General features: G+C 33.4%; 1 protein-coding gene across 14 annotated transcripts in view; it reads right to left on the bottom strand.

Moving 5' to 3' along the window:
- The window catches only part of JAK2 (Janus kinase 2), a 244896-nt gene that overhangs the window by 48617 nt on the left and 173680 nt on the right, over window positions 1–22599 (bottom strand). For 13 of the 14 annotated variants that reach the window (XM_082470856.1, XM_082470861.1, XM_082470860.1 and 10 more), the window contains 2 exons: window positions 14476–14599; window positions 6609–6726 (listed from right to left, as the gene is read on the bottom strand). In XM_082470856.1, coding sequence (XP_082326982.1) covers window positions 6609–6726; window positions 14476–14599 — 242 coding nt within the window. Of the gene's footprint in view, window positions 1–6608; window positions 6727–14475; window positions 14600–22599 lie in introns of those variants that run through there. The other variant, XM_082470858.1, reaches the window with a different exon arrangement.

Here is a 22599-nt window from a genome sequence, read left to right as displayed (position 1 = left end):
GCCACAACTACTGAAGCCCGCACGCCTAGAGCCCGTGCTCCGCAACAAGAGAAGCCACTGCAATGAGAAGCTTGCGCACTGCAATAAGGAGTAGCTCCCGTTCACCACAACTAGAGAAAGCCCACGTGCAGCAATGAAGACTCAACACAGCCAAAAATAAATAAATAAATTAAAAAAAAAAAAAGGGCCATCTCACTTTTGGCTTTTATTTGCTTACTGCTTCCAATCTATCTTTCTACAATACTGTCTTTCATACTGTGCTTTAAAAACTTTAGTGGCTGAACTATTTTTTCAGTTATTTTATAATGTCAACATTTTCTTACAATCTGGTGCCATCACTGATCAAATCTGCTATATTTAGTCTAAAATATGCATAAAGTCTAACCTGATATCAATACAATCTGAGAATAAGTTAATTATTACCTTATTCATTTTCTAGGCATGGATTTAGAGAAATAGAAACATTAACAGAAAATTGCATGTGGTAGTGTCTAGACACAATTTAGGATTCTACTGTGAAATTATTTTGCCATCCTAAATAAGAAAATCCCTCCTAGGAAGACAAAATTGGAAATCACCCATAATTTTTCTAGATAAGAAGAATGAGATGTCATAGTACTAATATTAGGGTAAAGTAGATCAATGAATAGTTTAGGAAAACTCTCCTTATTAATGGAACTTAACTAGTATTCCATCAAAATAAACCAGATCTGCAGAACAGATGAAATAATATAATTCTAAAAGCAGTAGAAAGTCATAACTTCATAGTACACTATTCTCAGAGGCCTGTCTCTCTCTTTTCTTAATGACTACTGAAACAAAAGAAGCTGTAAAAAGTTGGTTCACTTTCAAATGGTTTTTGACAAGAGCAACAAGACCATTCAACAGAGAAAGGATAGTCTTTTCAACAAATGGTGCTGAAAAAACTGGATATCCACATGCAAAACAATGAAGATGGACCCTTACCTTACACGATAAAAAAATTACCTCAAAACATAAAACTGTCATTATATGCAGGTGACATGACACTAGATGCAGAAAACCCTAAAGACTCCACACAAAAACTACTAGAACTGATAAACGAATTCAGCAAGGTAGCAGGATAAAGATTAACATACAGAATGGCTGCAGTTCTTTACACTAAAAATGAAATATCAGAAGAGGAACGTTAAAAAACAATCCCTTTTAAAACCACATCCAAAAAAATAAATTAGGAATAAAGCTGATCAAGGATGTGAAAGACTTATATGCTGAAAACTATAAAACATTAATAAAGGAAACTGAAGATGATTCAAAGAAATACAAAGATATCCCATGCTCTTGGATTGGAAGAATTAATATTGTTAAAATGGCCATACTACACAAAGAAATCTACAGATTTAATGCAATCCCTTCATATTACCCATGACATTTTTCACAGAACTAGAACAAATAATCCTAATTTTTATCTTTTAGTTTTGGCTGTGCCATGCAGCCTGTAGGATTCTTAGTTCCTGACCAGGGATTGAACCTGGGCCCCAGCAGTGAAAGTGCCAAGTCCTAACCACTAGACCACCAGGGAATTCCCAAATAATCCTAAAATTTGTATGAAACCATAAAAGACCCAGAATTGCCAAAGCAATCCTGAGGAAAAAGAGCAAAGCAGGAGGCATAACCCTCCCAGACTTCAGACAATATTAAAAGCTACAGTTATCAAAACAGTGTGGTACTGGTACAAAAGCAGACATATGGATCAATGGAACAGAATATAGAGCCCAGAAATAAACCCACACACCTACAGTCAATTAATCTTCAACAAAGGAGACAAGAATATACAATAGAAAAAAGTCTCTTCAGCAAGTGGTGTTGGGAAAGTTGGACAGCTGCATGTAAATCAATGAAATTAGAAGACACCCTCACACTGTATACACAAATAAACTCAAAATGGCTTAAAGACTTAAATATAAGACATGATACCAGAAAACTCCTAGAAGAGAACATAGGCAAAACATTCTCTGACATAAATCATACCAATGGTCAGTTTACCAAGGCAACAGAAATAAAAGCAAAAACAAACAACTGGGACCTAGTCAAACTTACAAGCTTTTACATAGCAAAGGAAACCATAACACAATGAAAAGACAACCTACAGAATGGGAAAAGATACCTGCAAATGATGTGACAAACAAGGGCTTAATTTCCAAAATATACAAACAGCTCATACAATTCAATAACAACAAAACAAATAACGCAATCGAAAAATGGGCAGAAGATATAAATAGACATTTCTCCAAAGAAGACATACAGATGGCCAACAGGCACATGAACAGATGCTCCACATCATTAATTGTGAGAGAAATGTAAATCGAAACTACAATGAGATACCACCTCACACTTGTCAGAATAGCTATCATTAAAAAGTCTACAAATAACAAATGCTGGAGAGGATGTGGAGAAAAGGGAACCCTCCTACACTGTTGGAGGGAATGTAAGTTGGTGCAGCCACTATGGAGAACAGTATGGAGGCACCTCAAAAAACTAAAAATAGAGTTGCCATATGATCCAGCAATCCCACTCCTGGCATATATCTGGAAAGAACTATAATTCAAAAAGATACATGCATCCCTATGTTCATAGCAGCTCTATTCACAATAGCCAAGACATGTAAACAACCTAAATGTCCATCAACAGATGAATGGATAAAGAAGATGTGGTACATATATACAATGGAATACTATTCAGCCATAAAAATGAATGAAATAATGCCATTTGCAGCAACATGGATGGATCTAGAGATTATCATAGGAGTGAAGTAAGTCACACCACCTAGAGTAATGAAAATAAAAACAAAAATAAACAAATGGGACCTAATTAAACTTAAAAGCTTATGCACAGCAAAGAAAACCATAAACAAAATGAAAAGACAACCCTCAGAATGGGAGAAAATATTTGCAAACGAAGCAACCAGCAAGGGATTAATCTCCAAAATATACAAATAGCTCATGCAGCTTAATATCAAAAAAAACAACCCAATTGAAAAATGGGCAGAATATCTAAATAGATATTTCTCCAAAGAAGACATACAGACGGCCAAAAAACACATGAAAAGATGCTCAACATTAATTATTGGAGAAATGCAAATCAAAACTACAGTGAGAGGGCTTCCCTGGTGGTACAGTGGTTGAGAATCTGCCTGCCAATGCAGGGGACACGGGTTCGAGCCCTGGTCTGGGAAGATCCCACATGCCGCGGAGCAACTAGGCCCGTGAGCCACAACTACTGAGCCTGCGCGACTGGAGCCTGTGCTCCGCAACAAGAGAGGCCACGATAGTGAGAGGCCTGCACACCGCGATGAAGAGTGGCCCCTGCTTGCCACAACTAGAGAAAGCCCTCGCACAGAAACGAAGACCCAACACAGCCAAAAATAAATAAATAAATAAATAAAAATTAAAAAAACAAAAAAACCCCAAAAACTACAGTGAGGTATCACCTCATACCAGTCAAAATGGCCATCATCAAAAAATCTACAAACAATAAATGCTGGAGAGGGTGTGGAGAAAAGGGAACCCTCCTATACTGTTGGTGGGAATGTAAATTGGTACAGCCACTATGGAGAACAGTATGGAGGTTCCTTAAAAAACTAAAAACAGAGCTACCATATGAGCCAGAAATCCCACTCCTGGGCATAGATCCAGAAAAAACCATAATTCAAAAGGATGCATGCACCCTGATGTTCACTGCAGCACTATTTACAATAGCCAGGACATGGAAGCAACCTAAATGTCCATTGACAGAGGAATGGATAAAGAAGATGTGGTACATATATACAACGAAATATTACTCAGCCATAAAAAGGAACGAAATAATGCCATTTGCAGCAACATGGATGGATCTGGAGATTGTCATACAGAGTGAAGTAAGTCAGAAAGAGAAAGACAAATATCGTATAACATCGCTTATATGTGGAATCTAGAAAAATGATACAGATGAGCTTATTTGCAAAGCAGAAATAGAGTCACAGATGTAGAAAACAAACTTATGGTTACCAAGGGATGGGGGGTGGGATGAACTGGGAGATTGGGATTGACATATATACACTACTATATATAAAATAGTTAACTAATGAGAACCTACTATGTAGCACAGGGAACTCTACTCAGTGCTCTGTGGTGAACTAAATGGGAAGGAAATCTAAAAAAGAGTGGATATATGTATATGTATAACTGATTTATTTTGCTATACAGCAGAAACTAACACAACAGTGTAAAGCAATATACTCCAATAAAAATTTTTTTAAAAAGTGAAGTCAGAAAGGCAAATATCATATGATATCACTTATATGTGGAATCTAAAATATGACACAAATGAACTTATGTATGAAACAGAAACAGACTCACATAGAGAACATGTGGTTGCCAAGGGGGAGCGGGGGTGAGGGAGGGATGGAGTGGGAGTCTGGGGTTAGGAGATGCAAACTAGCATATATAGAATGGATAAATAACAAGGTCCTACTGTACAGCACAGGGAACTATATTCAATATCCTGTGATAAACCATAATTGAAAAGAATATAAAAAAGAATGTAAATATTACATATGTATAAATGAATCACTTTGCTGTTCAGCAGAAATTAACACAACATTGTAAATCAAATATACTTCAATTTTTAAAAATTATTTCAAAATGAATCAAATACCTAAATATAAGAGCTAAAACCATAAAATATAAAAAAATAAAGGGGGAAAGCTTCATAATATTGGATTTGGGAATGATTTCTTGGATTTGACACCAAAAGCACAGATAACAAAAGAAAAAATAGATAAACTGCATTACATCAAAACTTAAAATGTTCGTGGGTCACAGGACACAATCAACAGTGAAAAGGCATGAGAGAAAATTTCTCTCAAGGAATGAGAGAAAATATTTGCAAATCATATATCTGATAAGGCGTTAATAACCAGAACACAGAGAGAACACACAGAACTAGACAACAAAAAAACAATCTGATTAAAAAATGGGCGAAAGACTTGAACAGAAATTTCCCCAAAGAAAATATAAAAATGGCCAATAAGCTTATTAAAAAATGTGCCAAATCACTAATCATTAAGGAAATGCAAATCAAAACCACAACGAGATACCACTTCACACCTATCAGAATGGCCATAATCAAAAAAACAGAAAGTAAGTGTTGGTGAGGATGTGGAATGCTGTGTGCTGCTGGTAATAATGTAAAATGGTGCTGCTGCTATGGAAAACAGTATGGTAGTTCCTCAAAAAAATTAAAAATAGAACTACCATATCATCTAGTAATCCCACTTCTGGATAGATATCCAAAAGAATTGAAAATAGGGTCTCAGAGAGATATCTGTACACCCACGTTCATTGCAGTATTATTCATAAGAGCCAAAAGGTAGAAGCAACCCAACTATCCAACAAGAGATTAATGGATAAACAAAATGTGGTGCATACAACAGAATATTATTCATCCTTAAAAAGCAAGGAGATTCTGACACATGCTACAACATGGATGAATCCTGAAGACATTATGTAAGAGAAATAAGCCAGTCACAAAAGAGTAAATACTGTATAATTCCACTTATATGAGCTACCTGGAATAAGGAAATTCATAGAGACAGAAAGTAGAAAGGTGGCTGCCAGGGGTCAGGAGGAGAGGGGAATGAGGAGTTATTTTTTAATGGGTATAAAGTTCCAATTTAGGAAGATGAAAAATGTTCTGGCGATGGATGGTGGTAATGGCTGCAGAACAATATGAATGTACTGAATTAATACCACCGATTTGACCACTTAAAAATGGTTAAAATAGTAAATTTTATTAAGTATATTTTACCCCCTCACACACAGAAAAGTTGGTTGCTCTCATATTGCAAAAGAGAAATATTTTTCAATTTGTTGCTCACAAACTGAACTAGCCCTACTACACATATTAGAAATGTGAGCTATGAGGATCTGTGAGGTTATTTCCCATGATATTAGCATATCTGATTTAGAACTCCTTGATCTGATACCTTGGGGATATCAAGAGTGTATCTTTACACAAAAGCACTAATCAAGGCAATAGATAAAAGCATTAAAAATGTTCAAAAACACCACAAAAATTTAACAATATTAATAAACAACTGGAACACAGTTCTCAGACTAAGTATCAACAACCAGCCACCCTCCTATGAGGGGCTACACAAACTACTGTAGTTCACTTTTTATGCAATTACTTACTTTCTTCACATTTCACTACCCACTAATTAAGTCTGAAATTGTTCAGGAATTAAAAAAAAATTTTCTCTAAAGAAATTTCACTGTCCTATATTCCAGACACTTAGGTCTACATGCATCATGTTGTAAAACTCAGTCTAAACTTGTGAAATCCTTAAAATGATCTAAAGCACTAAAATAAAAAGAAAATTCAAAAGGGGCAATTCTAGGAATCTTTATAAAACAGATTCTATTATCCATAAACCATGGGATTAAAAATTAGTGATAAAAGACTCAATTTTGTTACCTCTCTGCACCTGCTATGCAGACAGAACATCAATTTTCCCATATGTGAATATTTTCCTGATTAAGAGGTACATATACATGGCCAGATATTTATCATTTAACACATGTACATACCTGAGCAAAAAGGTAAGACATGACAAAGTCATCAAGAAGAGGAGCTTCAGCACCTCGAGATATTCCATGCCTATAGGTTCTGTTGCTGCCATTACAATACCAGTAAGGAAAGTAAAATCTACGAGACAATTAAAATAATCAGTCAGCCTCCAACAGTTCTAATATAAACATACTGTATATATATAACCAGTTCCGATCTACCAAAAGGTATCATCCCATAATCAGAAAACACAACTGACAGTGTTAAATACAAAATGAGGACAAAAGGAAATATGGGTAAAGCCATGGTAATAATACAGCCAGAAAATACAAGAAACGTAAGTTTAAAATCCATATTCTGCCTTCTTCCATGAACAGAACATAGAAGAAAATAATAGAAAATAGAGAAATGTAGAAATAAAACATTAACAAAAAAAATTTTAGTATGGACACCAGGGCGGAAAGCGGGGTGGTGGTGGTGGTGGGATGCACTGGGAGATTGGGATTGACATATACACACTAATATGTATAAAATAGATAATTAATAAGAACCTGCTGTATTAAAAAAATAAAATTCAAAAAAAAAATTTTAATGTAATTCTAGGAACATCAGTAGAGGAATCTGAAAATGCTAATTTGTTGTGAAAAAAAATAATTGCTTCTTCTTTAAAGAAACAGAGATTACATAAAAAAGAATGAAATAATGCCATTTGCGGCTACATGGACAGACCTAGAGATTATCATATTAAGCGAAGCCAGTCAGAAAGAGAAAGACAAATACCATATGGTATCACTTATCTGTGGAATCTAAAATATGACACAAATGAACTTATCTATGAAACAGAAACAGACTCACAGACATAGAGAACAGACTTGTGGTCGCCAAAGGGGAAGGGGAGTGGGGGAGCGCTGGATTGTGAGTTTGGGGTTAGCAGATGCAAACTATTATATATAGAATGGATAAACAAGGTCCTACTATATAGCACAGGGATATTCAATATCCTGTAATAAGCTATAATGGAAAAGAATGTGGAAAAGAATATAAATATGTATAACTGAATCACTTTACTGTACACAAGAAACTAACACAGCATTGTAAATCAGCTATACTTCAGTTTCAAAAAATGGAGGTTACAAACTTGTCCTTCAGAGAAACAAACAAAAAAATTCTATATTGCTTTTTTTATTTACAGCTCTACTGAGATATAATTCACATAAAGTTCACTCATTTAAAGTATACAATTCAATGTTTTTAGTATATTCAAAGCACTGTACAAACATCACCACAACCTAACTTTAGAACATCTTTATCTCCCATAAAAGAAATTCCCTACCCAAGCCACCCTTATCTACTTCTCAGCCCTAAGTTACCACTAGTCTATCTCTATAAATTTGTCTATTCTGGATATTTTATATAAATGGAATCATATAATATGTGGCTTTTTCTACCTTCTTTCACTTAGCATAATGTTTTCAAGGATCATCCACATTTATAGCATGTTTCAGTACTTCATTTCTTTTTATTGCCCAATTAAATTCCCATTGTATGGATATACCACATTTTGCTTAACCATTCATGACTTCATGGACATTTGGTTTGTTTCCATCTTTTTGCTATTGTGAATAATGTTGCTATGAATAATTCATATACAAGTTTATTTTTCCTGTGGATGTATGTTTTCATTTCTCTTGCATATATACCTAGGGTGGCATTACTGAATCATATAATTCTATGTTTATCTTTTAAAGGAGTAGCCAAACTGTCTTTCAAAGCAGCTGTGCTATTTTATACTTCTAACAACAATGTATGAGTGTCCCAATAGGTCACATCCTTGCCAACACTTGGGTGGAGAGTTTAGCTAAGTTACTCTATGCTACTGCTGACTCAGCATTCATTTTCTTTCGTCAAGAGTCCTGTAGTGACCTTAAACTGACATTAGCTCCCACACAAACGCATGCCCTAGAGAGCAACTTGCAGAGTCACAAGCAAATGTTAAGTTCCTTATATGACTTCCCCAACAGCCACTGTGATCAATAGTCATCCCTGCCTCCCAGTGTCTAGTCCTATGCACCTCTTCAATAAGATTCCTACGTGGCTTACCAAAACCCAACTCTTTTGAATTGACCAGTCTGGCCTTAGTCCAGGAACCCAAGGCACTCTACACTTAAACCCTAATAAAGGCATGTGCTCCAGGTCCTGACTCTCTCTATCTGCACTGTGCCCTGACCTTTCCATGTGACCCCTTAAGGCATGCAGGTACGTGAGTAATAAACTTTTCTACTTCAGTTCCTCTTGTAGTCTGTTGTTGAAATGTGGCTCACCATCTGGCACCCTATGTTCCACTTAATAAGAGGTAATTTGACAATTTTTTTTTTTGTTTTAATCTTTTGGCCGCATCGCGCAGCACGTGGGATCTTAGTTCCCCAACCAGGGATCGAACCCGTGCCTCCTGCATTGGCAGCATGGCGTCTTAACCACTGGACCACCAGGGAAGTCCCTAATTTGACAAATTTATAACAACGTGTTATTGTCCATCTTTTTAATGCTTGCCATCCTAGTGGGTAAAATGATATCCCATTGTGGTTTTGATTTACATTTCTCTAATGGATAAAGATGTTGAGTATCTCTTCACATGCTTATTGATCATTTGTATGTTTTGTTTAGAGAAAGGGCTATTCAAAACTTTGCCCTTATTTTAATTGTGTTAGTTGTCACTGTACTGAACTGTAAGAGTTCTTTATATATTCTGGATATAAGACATCTGCCAGATATATAATTTACAAACATTTTCTTCCATTCTATGGGTTGTCTTTTCACATTCTTGTCAGTATCCTTTGATGCACAAACATATACTTTGATGAATCCCAATTAACCTATTTTTCTTTTGTTGCTTAGGCTTTTGGTGCCATATTGGAATCACTGCCTAATTTAAGTACACAAACACATGATCCTGTTTTCTCCTAAGAATTTATAGTTTTAGCTCTTAGATTTAGGTCTATGATCCATTTTAAATTACCTTTTTGTAAACAGTGTGAGTTGTCTAAATTCATTACTTTACATGTGGATATTCAGTTGTCCTGGCACCATTTGTTGAAAAGACTATTCTTTCCCCATGAATTGTCTTGGCACCCTTGTCTAAAGTCTATTACCATAATATGAGAGATTATTTTTGGACTTTCAATTTTATTCCATTAATCTATTATCTAACCTTAAGTCAGCACCACACTGTCTTGATTACTATGGTTGTGGACCAAGTTTCGAAATAAGTGTGAATCTTCTAACTTTGTTCTTTTTCAAGACTGTTTTGGCTATTCCAAGTCCCTTTGATTTTTTATGAATTTTATGACAAATTTGTCAATTTCTGCAATAAAGATAGCTAGAATTTCAGTGGAGATTGCATTGAATATACAGATTAATTATGGGAACACTGCCATCTTAACAATATTAAGTCTTCCTATATTATCTTTCCATTTATTTAGGTGTTTCTCTAATTTCTTTCAATGATATTTTATATTTCTCAGTACACAAATTTTGCACTTCTTTTGTCAGGTTTATACCTAAGTATTCTTTTATGCTATTGTAAATGGAATTTTCTTAATTTCACATTTGTTCTGTAATTGCTAGCATATAGAAATACAACTGATTTTGTATTTCTGTCCTGTAACCAGGCTGAGCTCATTTATTAGTTCTAATAGTTTATTAATTCCTTAGGATTTTTCATGTACTAGATCATATCATCTGTGAACAGAGAGTTTTGCCACTCTTTTCCAATATAGATGCCTTGTATTTCTTTCTCTTGCCTATTTTCCCTGGCTAGAATCTATGGTACAGTGTTAAATAGAAGTGGTGAGAGCAGATATTCTTGTCTTGTTCCTGATCTTTGGAAAAAAGCATTCAGCCTTTCACTATCAAGCATAAGGTTAGCTTTGGGTTTTTCACAGATGCCCTTTTATCAGACTAAGTTCCCTTCCATTCTTATTATGTTTAATATTTTGATCACGATAGAATGTTGGATTTTGTCAAATGTTTTTCTCTGTGTCTATTAAGATGATCTATGATTTGATTCTTTATTCTACTAATATGGTACATTATATTGATTGATTTTCATATGTTAAAGCAACCTTGTATTGCCTGGAGTAAATTCCACCTGGTCAATATTTAATCCTTTTTATATATTGCTGAATTTTGTTTGCTAGTATTTTCTTGATGATTTTTACAACTATGTTTATAAGGGATATTTGTCTGTAGCTTTCTTTTCTTTTAGATGTCTTTGTCTGGATTTGGTATCAGGGTAATGGTGAACTCACCAAAATGAATTAGGAAGTGTTCCCTCCTTTTCACTTTTTGTGAATAACTAGTATCAACTCTTCCTTAAAAGTTTAATAGAATTACCAGTAAAGCCACCTGGGCCTGGGCTTTCCTTTGTGGAAAGTTTTTTTAAATTACTAATTGAATTCCATTTCTTTACTTGTTAAGGTCTATTCAGACATGCTACTTCTTCCTTTGTCAGTTCTACAGTTTGTGTCTTTCTAAACATTTGTCCATTTCATTTGGTTATGTAGTTTGTTGGCATACAGTTGTTCCTTATAATCCTTTTTATTTCTATAAGGTCACAGTAATGTTACCTCTTTTATTCCTGATTTTAATAATTTAAGCTTCTCTCTTTTTATCTTGGTCAGTCTAGCTAAAGGTTTACTGATATTGTTGATCTTTTCAAAGAACCAACTTTTGGTTTCTTGATTTTCTCTGTTGTCTTCCTATTCTCTATTTCATTTATTTCTACTCTGATCTTTATTATTTCCTTCCTTCAACTTGATTTGAATTTAATTTACTCTTCTTTTTCTACTTTGTTAAAGTCGAATGTTATTGCTTTGAGAACTTTTTTCTTTTTTAATATAGGTGCTTATAGCTATGAATTTCCATTAAGCATTGTTTTAGCTGCATACCATAAGTTTTGATATGATCCGTTTCATTTTCAGTCATATCAAAGTATTTTCCATTTTCCTTTGTGATTTCTTCTCTGACCCCTCAGTTATTTAGAAGTGTGTTGTTAATTACCATGTATTTGTGAATTTTCCAGATTTCCTTCTGTTAATGATTCCTAATTTAATTCCACTGTAGTCAGAGAACATACTTTGTATGACTTCAGTCTTTGCAAATTTATTGAGATTCATTTTGTGGACTAACATATGATCTATCCTGGAGAATATTCCATATGCACTTGAAAAGAATGTGTATTGTGCTGTGGTTGGGTGCAGTGTTCTATATATGTATGTCTAGCTGGTTTACAGTGTTGGTCAAGTCTTCTATTTCCTTGCTGATCTTCTATTACTGAAAGTGACCATTGAAGTCACTGTCCATTACTGAAAGTGACGTATTGAACTCTCCAACTATTATTGTTGAATTGTCTAGTTTTCCCTTTAATTCTTTCATTGCTGCTTCATTTATTTTGGAGCTCTGTAGTTGGATCCAACTTGTAACAATTTTAAACAAATGTTATTATGTTTCCTAACAGATTAACTCCTTGTTAATTATAAAATGTCCCTCCTCTGTCTCTAGCAACAATATATATCTTAAAGTCAATTTTGTCTGATATTAATACAGCTACTCCAGCTCTCTTTCGGTTACTCAGTGCCTGTTATATCTTTTTCAATCCTTTACTTTCAAGTTATTTGTGTTTTTGAATGCAAAGTGTGCCTCTTATAGACAGCATGTAATTTATGGGGTTTTTAAATTCAGTCCTCCAATCTCTGCCTTTTGACCTGAGTGTTTAATTCATTTACATTTAAGGCAATTACTGTTAACAAAGTATTTATTATGTCTGTCATTTTGCTTCTATTAGACTTTTTTTGGATTTTTTGTTCATATATTCCTCCATTATTGCTATAGGTATTTTCTAGTGTATTACATACATTAAGACTCTTGTTTTATCTTTTACTATATATTTTTGAGTTATTTTCATAGGAGTCTCCCAGAGGATTACAACAGACATTTTAACTTAAACAATCTAGTTCTTATTCATATCAACTTAATTTCAATAAAATACAGAAACTCTGTTCCATTCCCTTTATTCTATATTTGTCATACAAGTTACATCTTTATACATTATAAGCCCTCCAACACAGTTTTATAATTGTTGCTCTTTTATGTTGATTTTGAAATAAACCATAAATATGTAATAAAGGAAATGAAGAACAGCCTCTGAACAAAAGGCAGGTGGAATTTTCTTTTAAATTATATAAAATCTCCTTTTCTGGTTAGACTATCCTTGGAACTTTTGATTATAGGTAGCAATGGATATGTGCTCCCTTAGGTTAAAAATAGGAGAAAGTCATGAATTTGATAAGGGACATATTTTTTAATTCTTAAGGAGAGGTCAGCAAACTATGGCTCACAGGTCCAATCTGGTCCACTACCAATTTTTATAAAGTTTTACTGGAACAGTCACGGCCATTCATTTACTTACTGTCTATGGTTGCTTTCACACTATAACAACAGAGTTGAATAACTACAACAGAGACAGTATGGCCTGCAATGCCTAAAATATTTACTATCTGGCTTCTTAGAAAAAGACTGCAGACCACTGCTCTACAAACATTTTAAAATAAAAAGATATACTACTTGCTGATTGCAGAAGGTATAGTAATTATAGAAAGTGATAAAGAAAATATTCTTAATAAGATATTGATATTTTGTGAAACATACGCATATTATCCTGCTTCTTTAAATAACACAAATTGAAAAGTCTTAAAACCTGCATAAGTCTTACATAATTTTGAATAGATTTAATCCTAGGTACCTTATGTTTTTTGTTTTTATTAGTCATTATTTTAAGTGACCTCTTTCTGTTTGTGATGTATGGAAATAGTTAATTTTTTAACATATTGATCACATAAATCTAGCCTTCTGCTGAATGATTATTACTGATGCCTGTAGATTTGTTCATATTTTCTATGTTATCATATCATCTCCAAATAATGACTTTTTGCTTCTTTGTTCTCAATTATGAAATATTTTATTTATTTTTCCTGTCTTACTATACTGGTTAGGAACTCCACCAAAATCCTATATACAAGCAGTGATCACGGCTATCTTTGTTTTCTATATATCTTGTTCCTGATTTTAAGGAGAATGCTTCTAACATTTTACCATTTAAGAATATTATTTGCCACATGTTTTTTGCAGATATCCTTTGTCGTGGTAAGGATGCCTCTCTTAAGTCTTAGTTTATTAAGGTCTCCTTTTCTTTTCTTTTAAAAAACATGAATGAGCCCATTTTCTTTTTTACTATGCAACACTGACTCTGTATGGAATGGATCTATTTCATAAGTAAGAACCAGAGATCAAACTTATTTCTTTGTTTCATCCTTTTGAATGGAAAAGTACCTCTGGATTTCTCTAAATTGGTACTACATATTACCAAAGACTAGCAAATAAAGTAACTTATAATTTGAGGTTGTAAATAATCACTGGCAAAATCTTATCTTTCCTTCACTTCAACTTAAAAAAAAAGTTATTAAAAAGAAAAAATGTGAGCTTACATATTATTGATCAAAACATCAAATTTCCTGGGAAACTATCAATATTCCAAACATTTAGGATTTTGCTAGTAAAGGCCATTCTTGCCCTGTTCAAAATTTAATTATAATCTTAAGTGGTAAAGTAGCATCTCACCAGGACAGCTTTATTCTCAGAGCATTCTAGTTAAAGAACATGTATGAACACTTTCTCTAGTGGTGAAAGAGAGTCTTAATTGAAGAAGATTAGATGCTAATTGGTTCTGGTCTCTGATATTAAAGACCTTGCAATTAAAAAATATGGTTGATAATTTCTCCCACTATGCCCTTTTACTATTAAGTTAATTAGTCACTTTACTGGAGAAAGTACCTGACTCTGTAGAGTACATTGTGCCTGGTTGATTCATCTATATGGAAGACATGGTTGGGTGGATACCACATCCTTTCTGTTTCATTCATTAAAGCAAACATACTATGATACACAGGTGTGATTCCTAGGAAAGAAGCAGAAAAAAAAATTATTAGTGAAGTACATTTACATAACATCTATGATCTGCAATGGGGCTGAAGTAACAACTCTTAAAATCAGCACAAAATGCAGTAGCAGTCAAAATCTTGTTCAACATGACTTACAACTGAATTCTTAATTAAATACATTTTTCCCCTATATTTTAAAATTTAATTGCTAGGATTCTTTCAAGCACATTATAAAATATATTTTATCTAGTTTTTTAGTTGTCCTGTACAGTAAGGTTGATTCAAAGTTACATGTGTTTTAAATAATAATGAGGGTACCAAATAACTAAAATATTTAGGAGTCATCAGGTGCTTTAAAGAGAACAGTGAAACAGTTTTATTTTTAAATGTCAAGTTTTACACAATATACGAATCGTTATATCCTCTGTACTATTTAAACTTACAGTGAAAAACTTTAAACATCAACTTAAAATGCAAGAATTTTTTTCAAAGACATTTTAGGAGGTACATTAACAAAATGCTGAAGGCCAGTGGACTTTTAAAAAAACATACAGAACACCTAAGCCACACAATTAAATAACGCATATTATTTCCAAGCACATACAGAACATTCACACATACATACACCCAAACAAATAAATACCAATCATGTGGAGACTAAAAACAAGTCTCCAAAAATGCCAGAGAATGATCATACATACCATGTTTTCTAATCACACTTCAATTAAATCAGAAATGAATACTAAGGAAAAAAACTTTTAATCCTATATATTTGTAAACATAAGCCTCATAGAAAGTATGTTTACTCTAGTGATGTTTTCATTCTTTTCCACTGTAGGCAAAATGACACCAACTTGACACACTGACAACAAAGATTTAAATTTTTTATTTAAGTTATTAACATAATTGTCTACTCATAAATATGTAATAATTTCAAGTAGTTGTATATAAAAACATTATTCAGTAACAACTTTGAAACTGTATCCTTGTATCATTTTTGAATTTACAAATACTTCTAAATACCTCACAGGTCATAGGAGAAATTATAACAGAAATTAAAAAGCACTTACAATGAATGATGACCAATACCATGTACTAAATGAAGGAGTATAACTAAAATGATACTCAAGAGGGAAAATTGTAGCTTTAACCTGCTTATATTAGAAAATCACAGATAATGACCTAAATTATCTAACTCAATACATTAGAAAACAACAGACTAATCCCAAAGACAGATGAAAGGACATGATAGAGTAGAAGTTAACAGAGAATAAAGATTCAATAAAGAGAATCAACAAAATAAAATCTGATTATTTGCAATTACTAACAAAATAAATAAGCCTTTGTCCAGCCTGATCAAGAAAAAAAAAAAAAAGGAGACATAGATAAACATTAAGAATTTTTTTAAGTATAATTATAGGTATACATTATAAAGACAAAAAGAGTGTTAGAATAAATTTTGGCAGTAAATTTGAAAATGTAGACAACTGGACAATTTTTGAAAATCTACATAACTTTAAAAAATGAATTCAAGAATTTTAAAACTTCAAAAGAAAAATAACTATTAAAGAAACAATCTAAGCACTTAAAAAAGTTGAGGAGAAGAAAGGAGGAAGAAGGGAAAAAAAGGAAGAATGACAAAGAAGAAAGGGAAAACCACCAGCAGACTCAGATGAACTTTATACATAAGTTCAATTAAACATGAAAGGCAATTCCAATCTTAAGTATACTATTACAGAGAACAGAGAAAGAGAACAGAAAAACTGACACATTTTGTGACTTCAGTTTGACCATGATACCAAAACCAGATAAAGACATCATAAAAGGATAGATAACACTTACCTAAATAGATTCAAAAATCCTAACTTAAATATCTGCAAACCAAATCCAGCAATGCTTCTTAGAAAAAAATTATGACAAAGTTCATTTATCCTAAGATTGCAGAGATGGACAAATTAGGAAAATCTATTAATATAATTCATCACAATAACATACTAGAAAAAAGTCTGAAGTAAAATGACAAAATGATAAATTTGAAAAGTTGGGTGGTGAGCACACTGATATGTATTTTATCTTTCTACACAAAGAATTACTTGATATATTTTATAATTGAAAAATCAGGATTAAAAAGGCAAAACAGAAAAAGAAAATGGCAAAAAATGGAAATAAGTTATTCACAGTAGAGCAAATCCACATGACTAATAAACATGGGAAAGGATGGTAATACTTAGTAATGAAGAAAATGCAAATTTAAATTAATATCACTTTATCCCCATTCAACTAGCAAAAATAATAAGAAGGATAGCATCTAGTGCTGACTGAACTGCAGTGAAAAGGGAACTATGATGTAATGGCTAGAAATGTAAACTAGTACAGCTTCTGAGAAAGCAGTACCTGTATAATTTTGAGAAATCAATGTCAGTAAAAATTTAAAATATCCTTTTAACCCAGCAATCTCTTCTATGTACTCCTAAAAATGTAGCATAGTAGTAAGAAAATAGAAAGAAATAAAATATAAATTCGAGAGCAGAAGATACGAAAAAATTGTGGTGGTATAATCTATGCCATGGACCATTATGAAATTCAATAAAAAAAATGAGTTAGTACAAAAGCAGTTGGCTTAATTAGATTTTTCACAATGTACGTTTTCATGAGAAAAGCAAGAAGCACACAAGGGTATGTAATAGGATTCCATTTTATAAAATGATAATCTCAAAATCCCAGTGACTATGGGTATGGGAGGGAGGGGGATTGTGTGTCCCTATATGATTATATGATTATGGAGAAAACTATGGGAAGATTCACAAGAGATTACTGTCCTAGTTGCCAGGATGGGACTAAAGAAAAAGGAAAGTAAAAGTACAGTGGAGAAAAAAAAATTTTTTTTAAAGAATTCATTAAATAAAAGCAGTAAGCCTCATGTCAAAAAGAAAGGAATGGGAAAGGGAAAAAAGAAAAAAGACACTAATGAATACCAAGATAAGGGTTTACCATGTATATCATCTTGAAACTGTAGAGAATAATGGCTTGTTATTCTCTAAACTTTAAAATAACCATAAGATGACAGGAAATAATACCATTCAAATAATTTGAGAAATAATTATTTTGTCTGAGTTCTATTTGGATCTAGGCTAATTCTGCATTGAAAAAATATTTTAAACTTGAAATTTTGAAGAACATTATCTAATCAATCAAATAGCATTATAATCCATGTCTCTGTGCCTTGCACATACTACTTCTTTTATCTAGAAGGTACAAGGTACTATCTCTCCTCTATCCACAAAATGGGTCACATTGCCAGTGTTCCAGGTATATATGTAAGAGACACAGTGGGAGATGACACTGCCCAGGAAGGGACCATAAAAGACCGGATATGAGATTGCCTTGGGAAAAAAAACCACTGAAAAGAGAACCTTACCAAAAAAGTAGCATTCAGTTTAAATGTAATCATGCAAATAAAACTATATATGGAACCATTATTCTTAGCATATGATGATAAGGATATTTTTCTGAACAAGATGATGGCATGATTTTCAAACAATAGCATAATTACACAAAGTCAGAAAAGTGAACTCATACTGATGAATCATAAGGATTTCTTAAAATGATGAATAATGATTTCTTAACATAAGTAAGACTCCATACCTTAATTATGGGTATCAAGATAGGAAAATAAATGTATCCATATACATTGGCACAAAAGGGTCAGAACAAGGGGATACACACCAAAACAAAAATGGTTATGTCACCCTGCAAACAAAAGCAGAAGACAGTGCTTATAGTCATGTTTAGTCACACTATCTTATTCCAAAATGGCAATTATATATTAATACTTATTTCATGTTTTTCTTACTAGTTCATGTTAATTGGATTGTCCTAGGAAGAAAAGGCAGTGATACTGTGTTTGAGATATATATTATATTGAATAGATTGAACCTCAAAGAAACCTCAAAGTCATTTTTAACTCCCTTTCTTTCCCTACACACCAAGTCCAAATTATTCTTATTTTTATTTATTAATAAAATAGTATTAATTAGTTCAAAATGTTTCTTCTTTTCCAAGCCATTACCAGAATTGTGATTCAATTCTATATCATTCTAGACCAAGAATAGTCATCATTCCACTAATATTAATAGAGTCCCTATTCTATAATATGCACAAGATAGGTATGGAAAATACAAAAATGAAAATAGTGCCTAACTCTAAGGATCTCACAGTGTAGTAGATGACACAGAGAAGCCATTAGAGAATTACAATTCAAGAAATTAAGTGCAATGACAGTAAAGACAACAAGAAAACACAAAAGTACAGAGGTGACAAAGATTCTTTGCTTGACCAAATTTTAGTCAGGCTCCTCTGAACCCTCTCCCTAACAAGCCCCAACCATGTATTTCCCCGTAGAATCCAGTTTAAGCAGGAATCCTGCTTAAGTCCTTTTAGCAAGAATTCGCCACCTTTGATATCTGATCAAATTCTTCACCCCTACCATCCCCCAGGTGGTAGACGATCACCTTGGCCTGCTCAGCAAGAATCCTCTGTTAGGTTGGTTCAGCCAAAAATCTTCCCAGACTTGATGTCTCCTCTAGTAATGCTCCATTCACCAATGCCCCCACCCTACTTGCTCCTTGGCTATAAATTCCCACTAGTTCAGACTGTATCTAGAATTAAGCCCACTTCTCTATTGGAGTAGCTTCCCCTACTACAATAGTTGTTTAAATAAAGTCCATCTTTATCACTTTAACTTTTGTTTGGCTCTGGTTTCCTTTAAAAGAGGTAAGAAATTTATCAAGAGGTTCACGAGGAGTAAAGATAAACAAGAGCTGATGGAATTTGTCACCAGCAGACCTGCAATACAAGAAATACTAAAAGGAGTTCTTTAGACTGAAGGAAAATGATGACAGATGAAAGCATGGAACTGTAGGAAAAATGAAGAACATGGGAAAGGGTAAAGATAAAAAAACAATGACTGTTTAAAGCAATAATAATATAAGTGCCCTGTGTGTTTATGATATATACAAAAGTAAAATACATTATATCAATAGCACCAAATGTGAAAAGAAGTAAATGGAGTTAAACTGTTATAAAGTTCTTGAGTTGTTTGAAAAATAACATACTAGTTTAAGACTGTAATAAGCCAAAAATGTACATTATAATATCTAGGGTAGCCACCAAAAGAAAAATACAAAAACTAGTACAAAAAATCCAACAGAAGAGATGAAGTGAAAAAAGAAAGAAAAAAAAAAAGAAAAATCCTTGATCAACCTAAAAAAGGCAGAAAAGAAGGAAAACAAAATGAAGACAGATAAATAGAAAACAAACAAGATAATAAATTTAAACACAAATATATCAGTAACTATATTACTGATTATATTATATAAATGTAAATGAGCCAATTAAAATGCATATTCTATCAGTCTGGATTATAAAAAAAAAAAAACTTCGTGTTATTTACAAGAGGCATACTCTAAATGTGAGATACAGATAGGCTGAAGCTAAAAAGTAAGAAAATGATACACGATGCAAACACAAACCAAAAGAAACCTGATGAGTCAACATCAGCATCAGATGAAATAAACTTTAGGAAGAAGCATTAGTTGAGATAAAAAGGAACACTTCACAGTGATAAGAGGATCAGTTCAACAGGAAGGCGTAATAATATTAAATGTGTGTACAACTAATAACATGGCTCCAAAATACATGAAGCAAAAAAACATAGAACCAGAAGGAGAAACACATTCAAAATCTCTCAGGAACTGGGAAAACACAAAAAAATAAAAATAAAAGGACATAAAATTTAAAAAGTAACCAATTCAAATTTACTTTACATTTAGAGAACACTACACCTAGCAAGTGCAGAATATACACCATTTTCAAATGCTTGTGAAATATTAAACAAGACAGTTGATAATCTAAGTAACAATGAAAGTCTCAAAAAATTTCAAAGCACTGAAATTATACAGAGTATACACTGTGAGCATAGAAAATTAAACAAACAAAAAATCAGTAACAGATGGATAATTTTAAAATCCCCAAAAGGAATCAGAATCCAGATCTTCTATATTACCTAAAATGTCCAGTTTTTAACAAAAAGATTATGAGATATGCAAAGAAACAGGAAAGTGTAATCCTTGGGCAACAAAAAAGGAAGGCAACAAACACTGCCTGTGAGAAGACTCAGATGTGAGATTTAACAAAATCTTCAAAACAGTCATTATAAATATGTTCAAAGAACTAGAATAAACCATGATTACAGAAGTAAAGGAAGAGTGACATCAGTGAAAATGGAATATCCCTATACAGCAACAAGAAAAACTGAGTAAAAACTGTCAGAATCAACTTCATGAGAACTCTGGAAAACAGTCATAGATATGCAACCACCAAGCAATTGTTGAGTCAGGAAAAAGGCAATTTTAAAATGGTAGGAAAAATTGGCAGCATTTCTACTTTCCTCTCTGCTCATGAAGGGCTTAAAGATGGCAGCTGGTATTCCCAATGTGAAACTCTGGTCCATGGCTCTGGAGTGAACGGAGCCAACCTTTATCTCAAGGAACTGATTTTTGTCTCTTTTGACCTGGCTGGAGACTGACAGAAGAACTGTTGCAAGAACATACCTATGTTTCACCAAATTTGGGACTTTCTCAGGGCAGAAAAGCAGCTTCACAGAGGTAATTCCTCCAAAACGTTGTAAGGCAAATGACCGACGTGCTGCCACCTGGGGCAAAAGTTCTAAAGCTGAGGCCAAAAACAGACATGCTGAAAGCTAAAGAGAAAATGATGGGGAGAAAGTTTCTTTGGGGAATTAGAGCATTGAAAAGCACCTCTATATACTGGAGAATAGGAAAGCCATATTCATGCCCAAGGAAGGACAGTTAAGAGAAGACCCTTAAAGCTTTCACCTCAGGCTGATCTTCAGTCTCAGCACAAGCAGAAAGAAAAGGCTAAGGCAAAGTTGTAAACAGACTGGATAAACACTGAAGGAATGATCAAACAGACAGCCAATCTGCAAAGACTGGGAGAGTTTTTGGTCCTCATTTCTTTTCTTTTGGTTCTCGGAATTCAAAGAAATCTCTGACAATAAAACCTGACCACAAGCTAAAGGAACAGAGACTTCAGAACTACACATGACAAAGAATACAGACTTTATAAATATAGTTTCAAAAAGTCAGTAAACAAACAACTGCCACCCAAAGCAAGCAACAAAAAACACAGAAGAGAGAAGACTCAAATTTCCAGTTACTACATTATAGATTTGAAAGATCCAACCTGTTGAATATTCAATCAAAAATTATGAAGCAAGAAAAGAAAGAGGAAAGAATTCCCATACACAGAAGAAATTAAGAGAAACTACCTTGAGGAACAGAGACGTAGGTTTTACTAGAAAATGACTTTAATTTGCTGCCTTCAATGTGCTCAAAAGAGCTAAAGGAAACCATGGACAAAGAACTGAAGGAAACCAGGAGAAGGATGTAATCAACTAAGACATGAACAGTATAAAAAGAGAAAATCTGGAGCTAAGAAGTACAATAACTGAAAGTGAAAATTCACTAGAGGGTTTGAAAAGCATGTTTAGACAGAAGAATCAGCAAACTGATTCTAACTGATTCAAGTCAACTGAAATTACCTACTCTGAAGAGCAGGGGGGAAAAAGAAAAAGGAAAGAAAAAATAATGAAGAAAACTAACACACCTGTAGGATACCTTCAAGTGTATCAACATATACATTATGGGAGTTCAAGAGAGAGAGAAAGTAGAGAAAAGGACAGAAAGAATATTTGAAGAAATAATGGATCCAAACTCCCCAAGTTTGATGAAAACCACAAATCCCACAAATCTAAGAAGCTCAGTGAGTTCCAAGATGATAAATGCAACGTGATACACACTGAGACACATTAATATCAAACCACCAAAAGCCAAAGATAAAGAGAATCTGGAAAACAGCAAGAGACAAATGATTCATTACATACAAGGAATCCTCATTAGGCAGTCTCAGTAAGACTCACAGCCAATTTCTCATCAGA

The sequence above is a fragment of the Balaenoptera physalus genome (genome assembly GCF_965194825.1).
Source record: "Balaenoptera physalus genome assembly, chromosome: 7".
Classification (NCBI taxonomy): domain Eukaryota; kingdom Metazoa; phylum Chordata; class Mammalia; order Artiodactyla; family Balaenopteridae; genus Balaenoptera; species Balaenoptera physalus.
The sequence above is the reverse complement of the archived record's forward strand: the minus strand, read 5'-3'. Positions and strand labels throughout refer to the sequence as shown.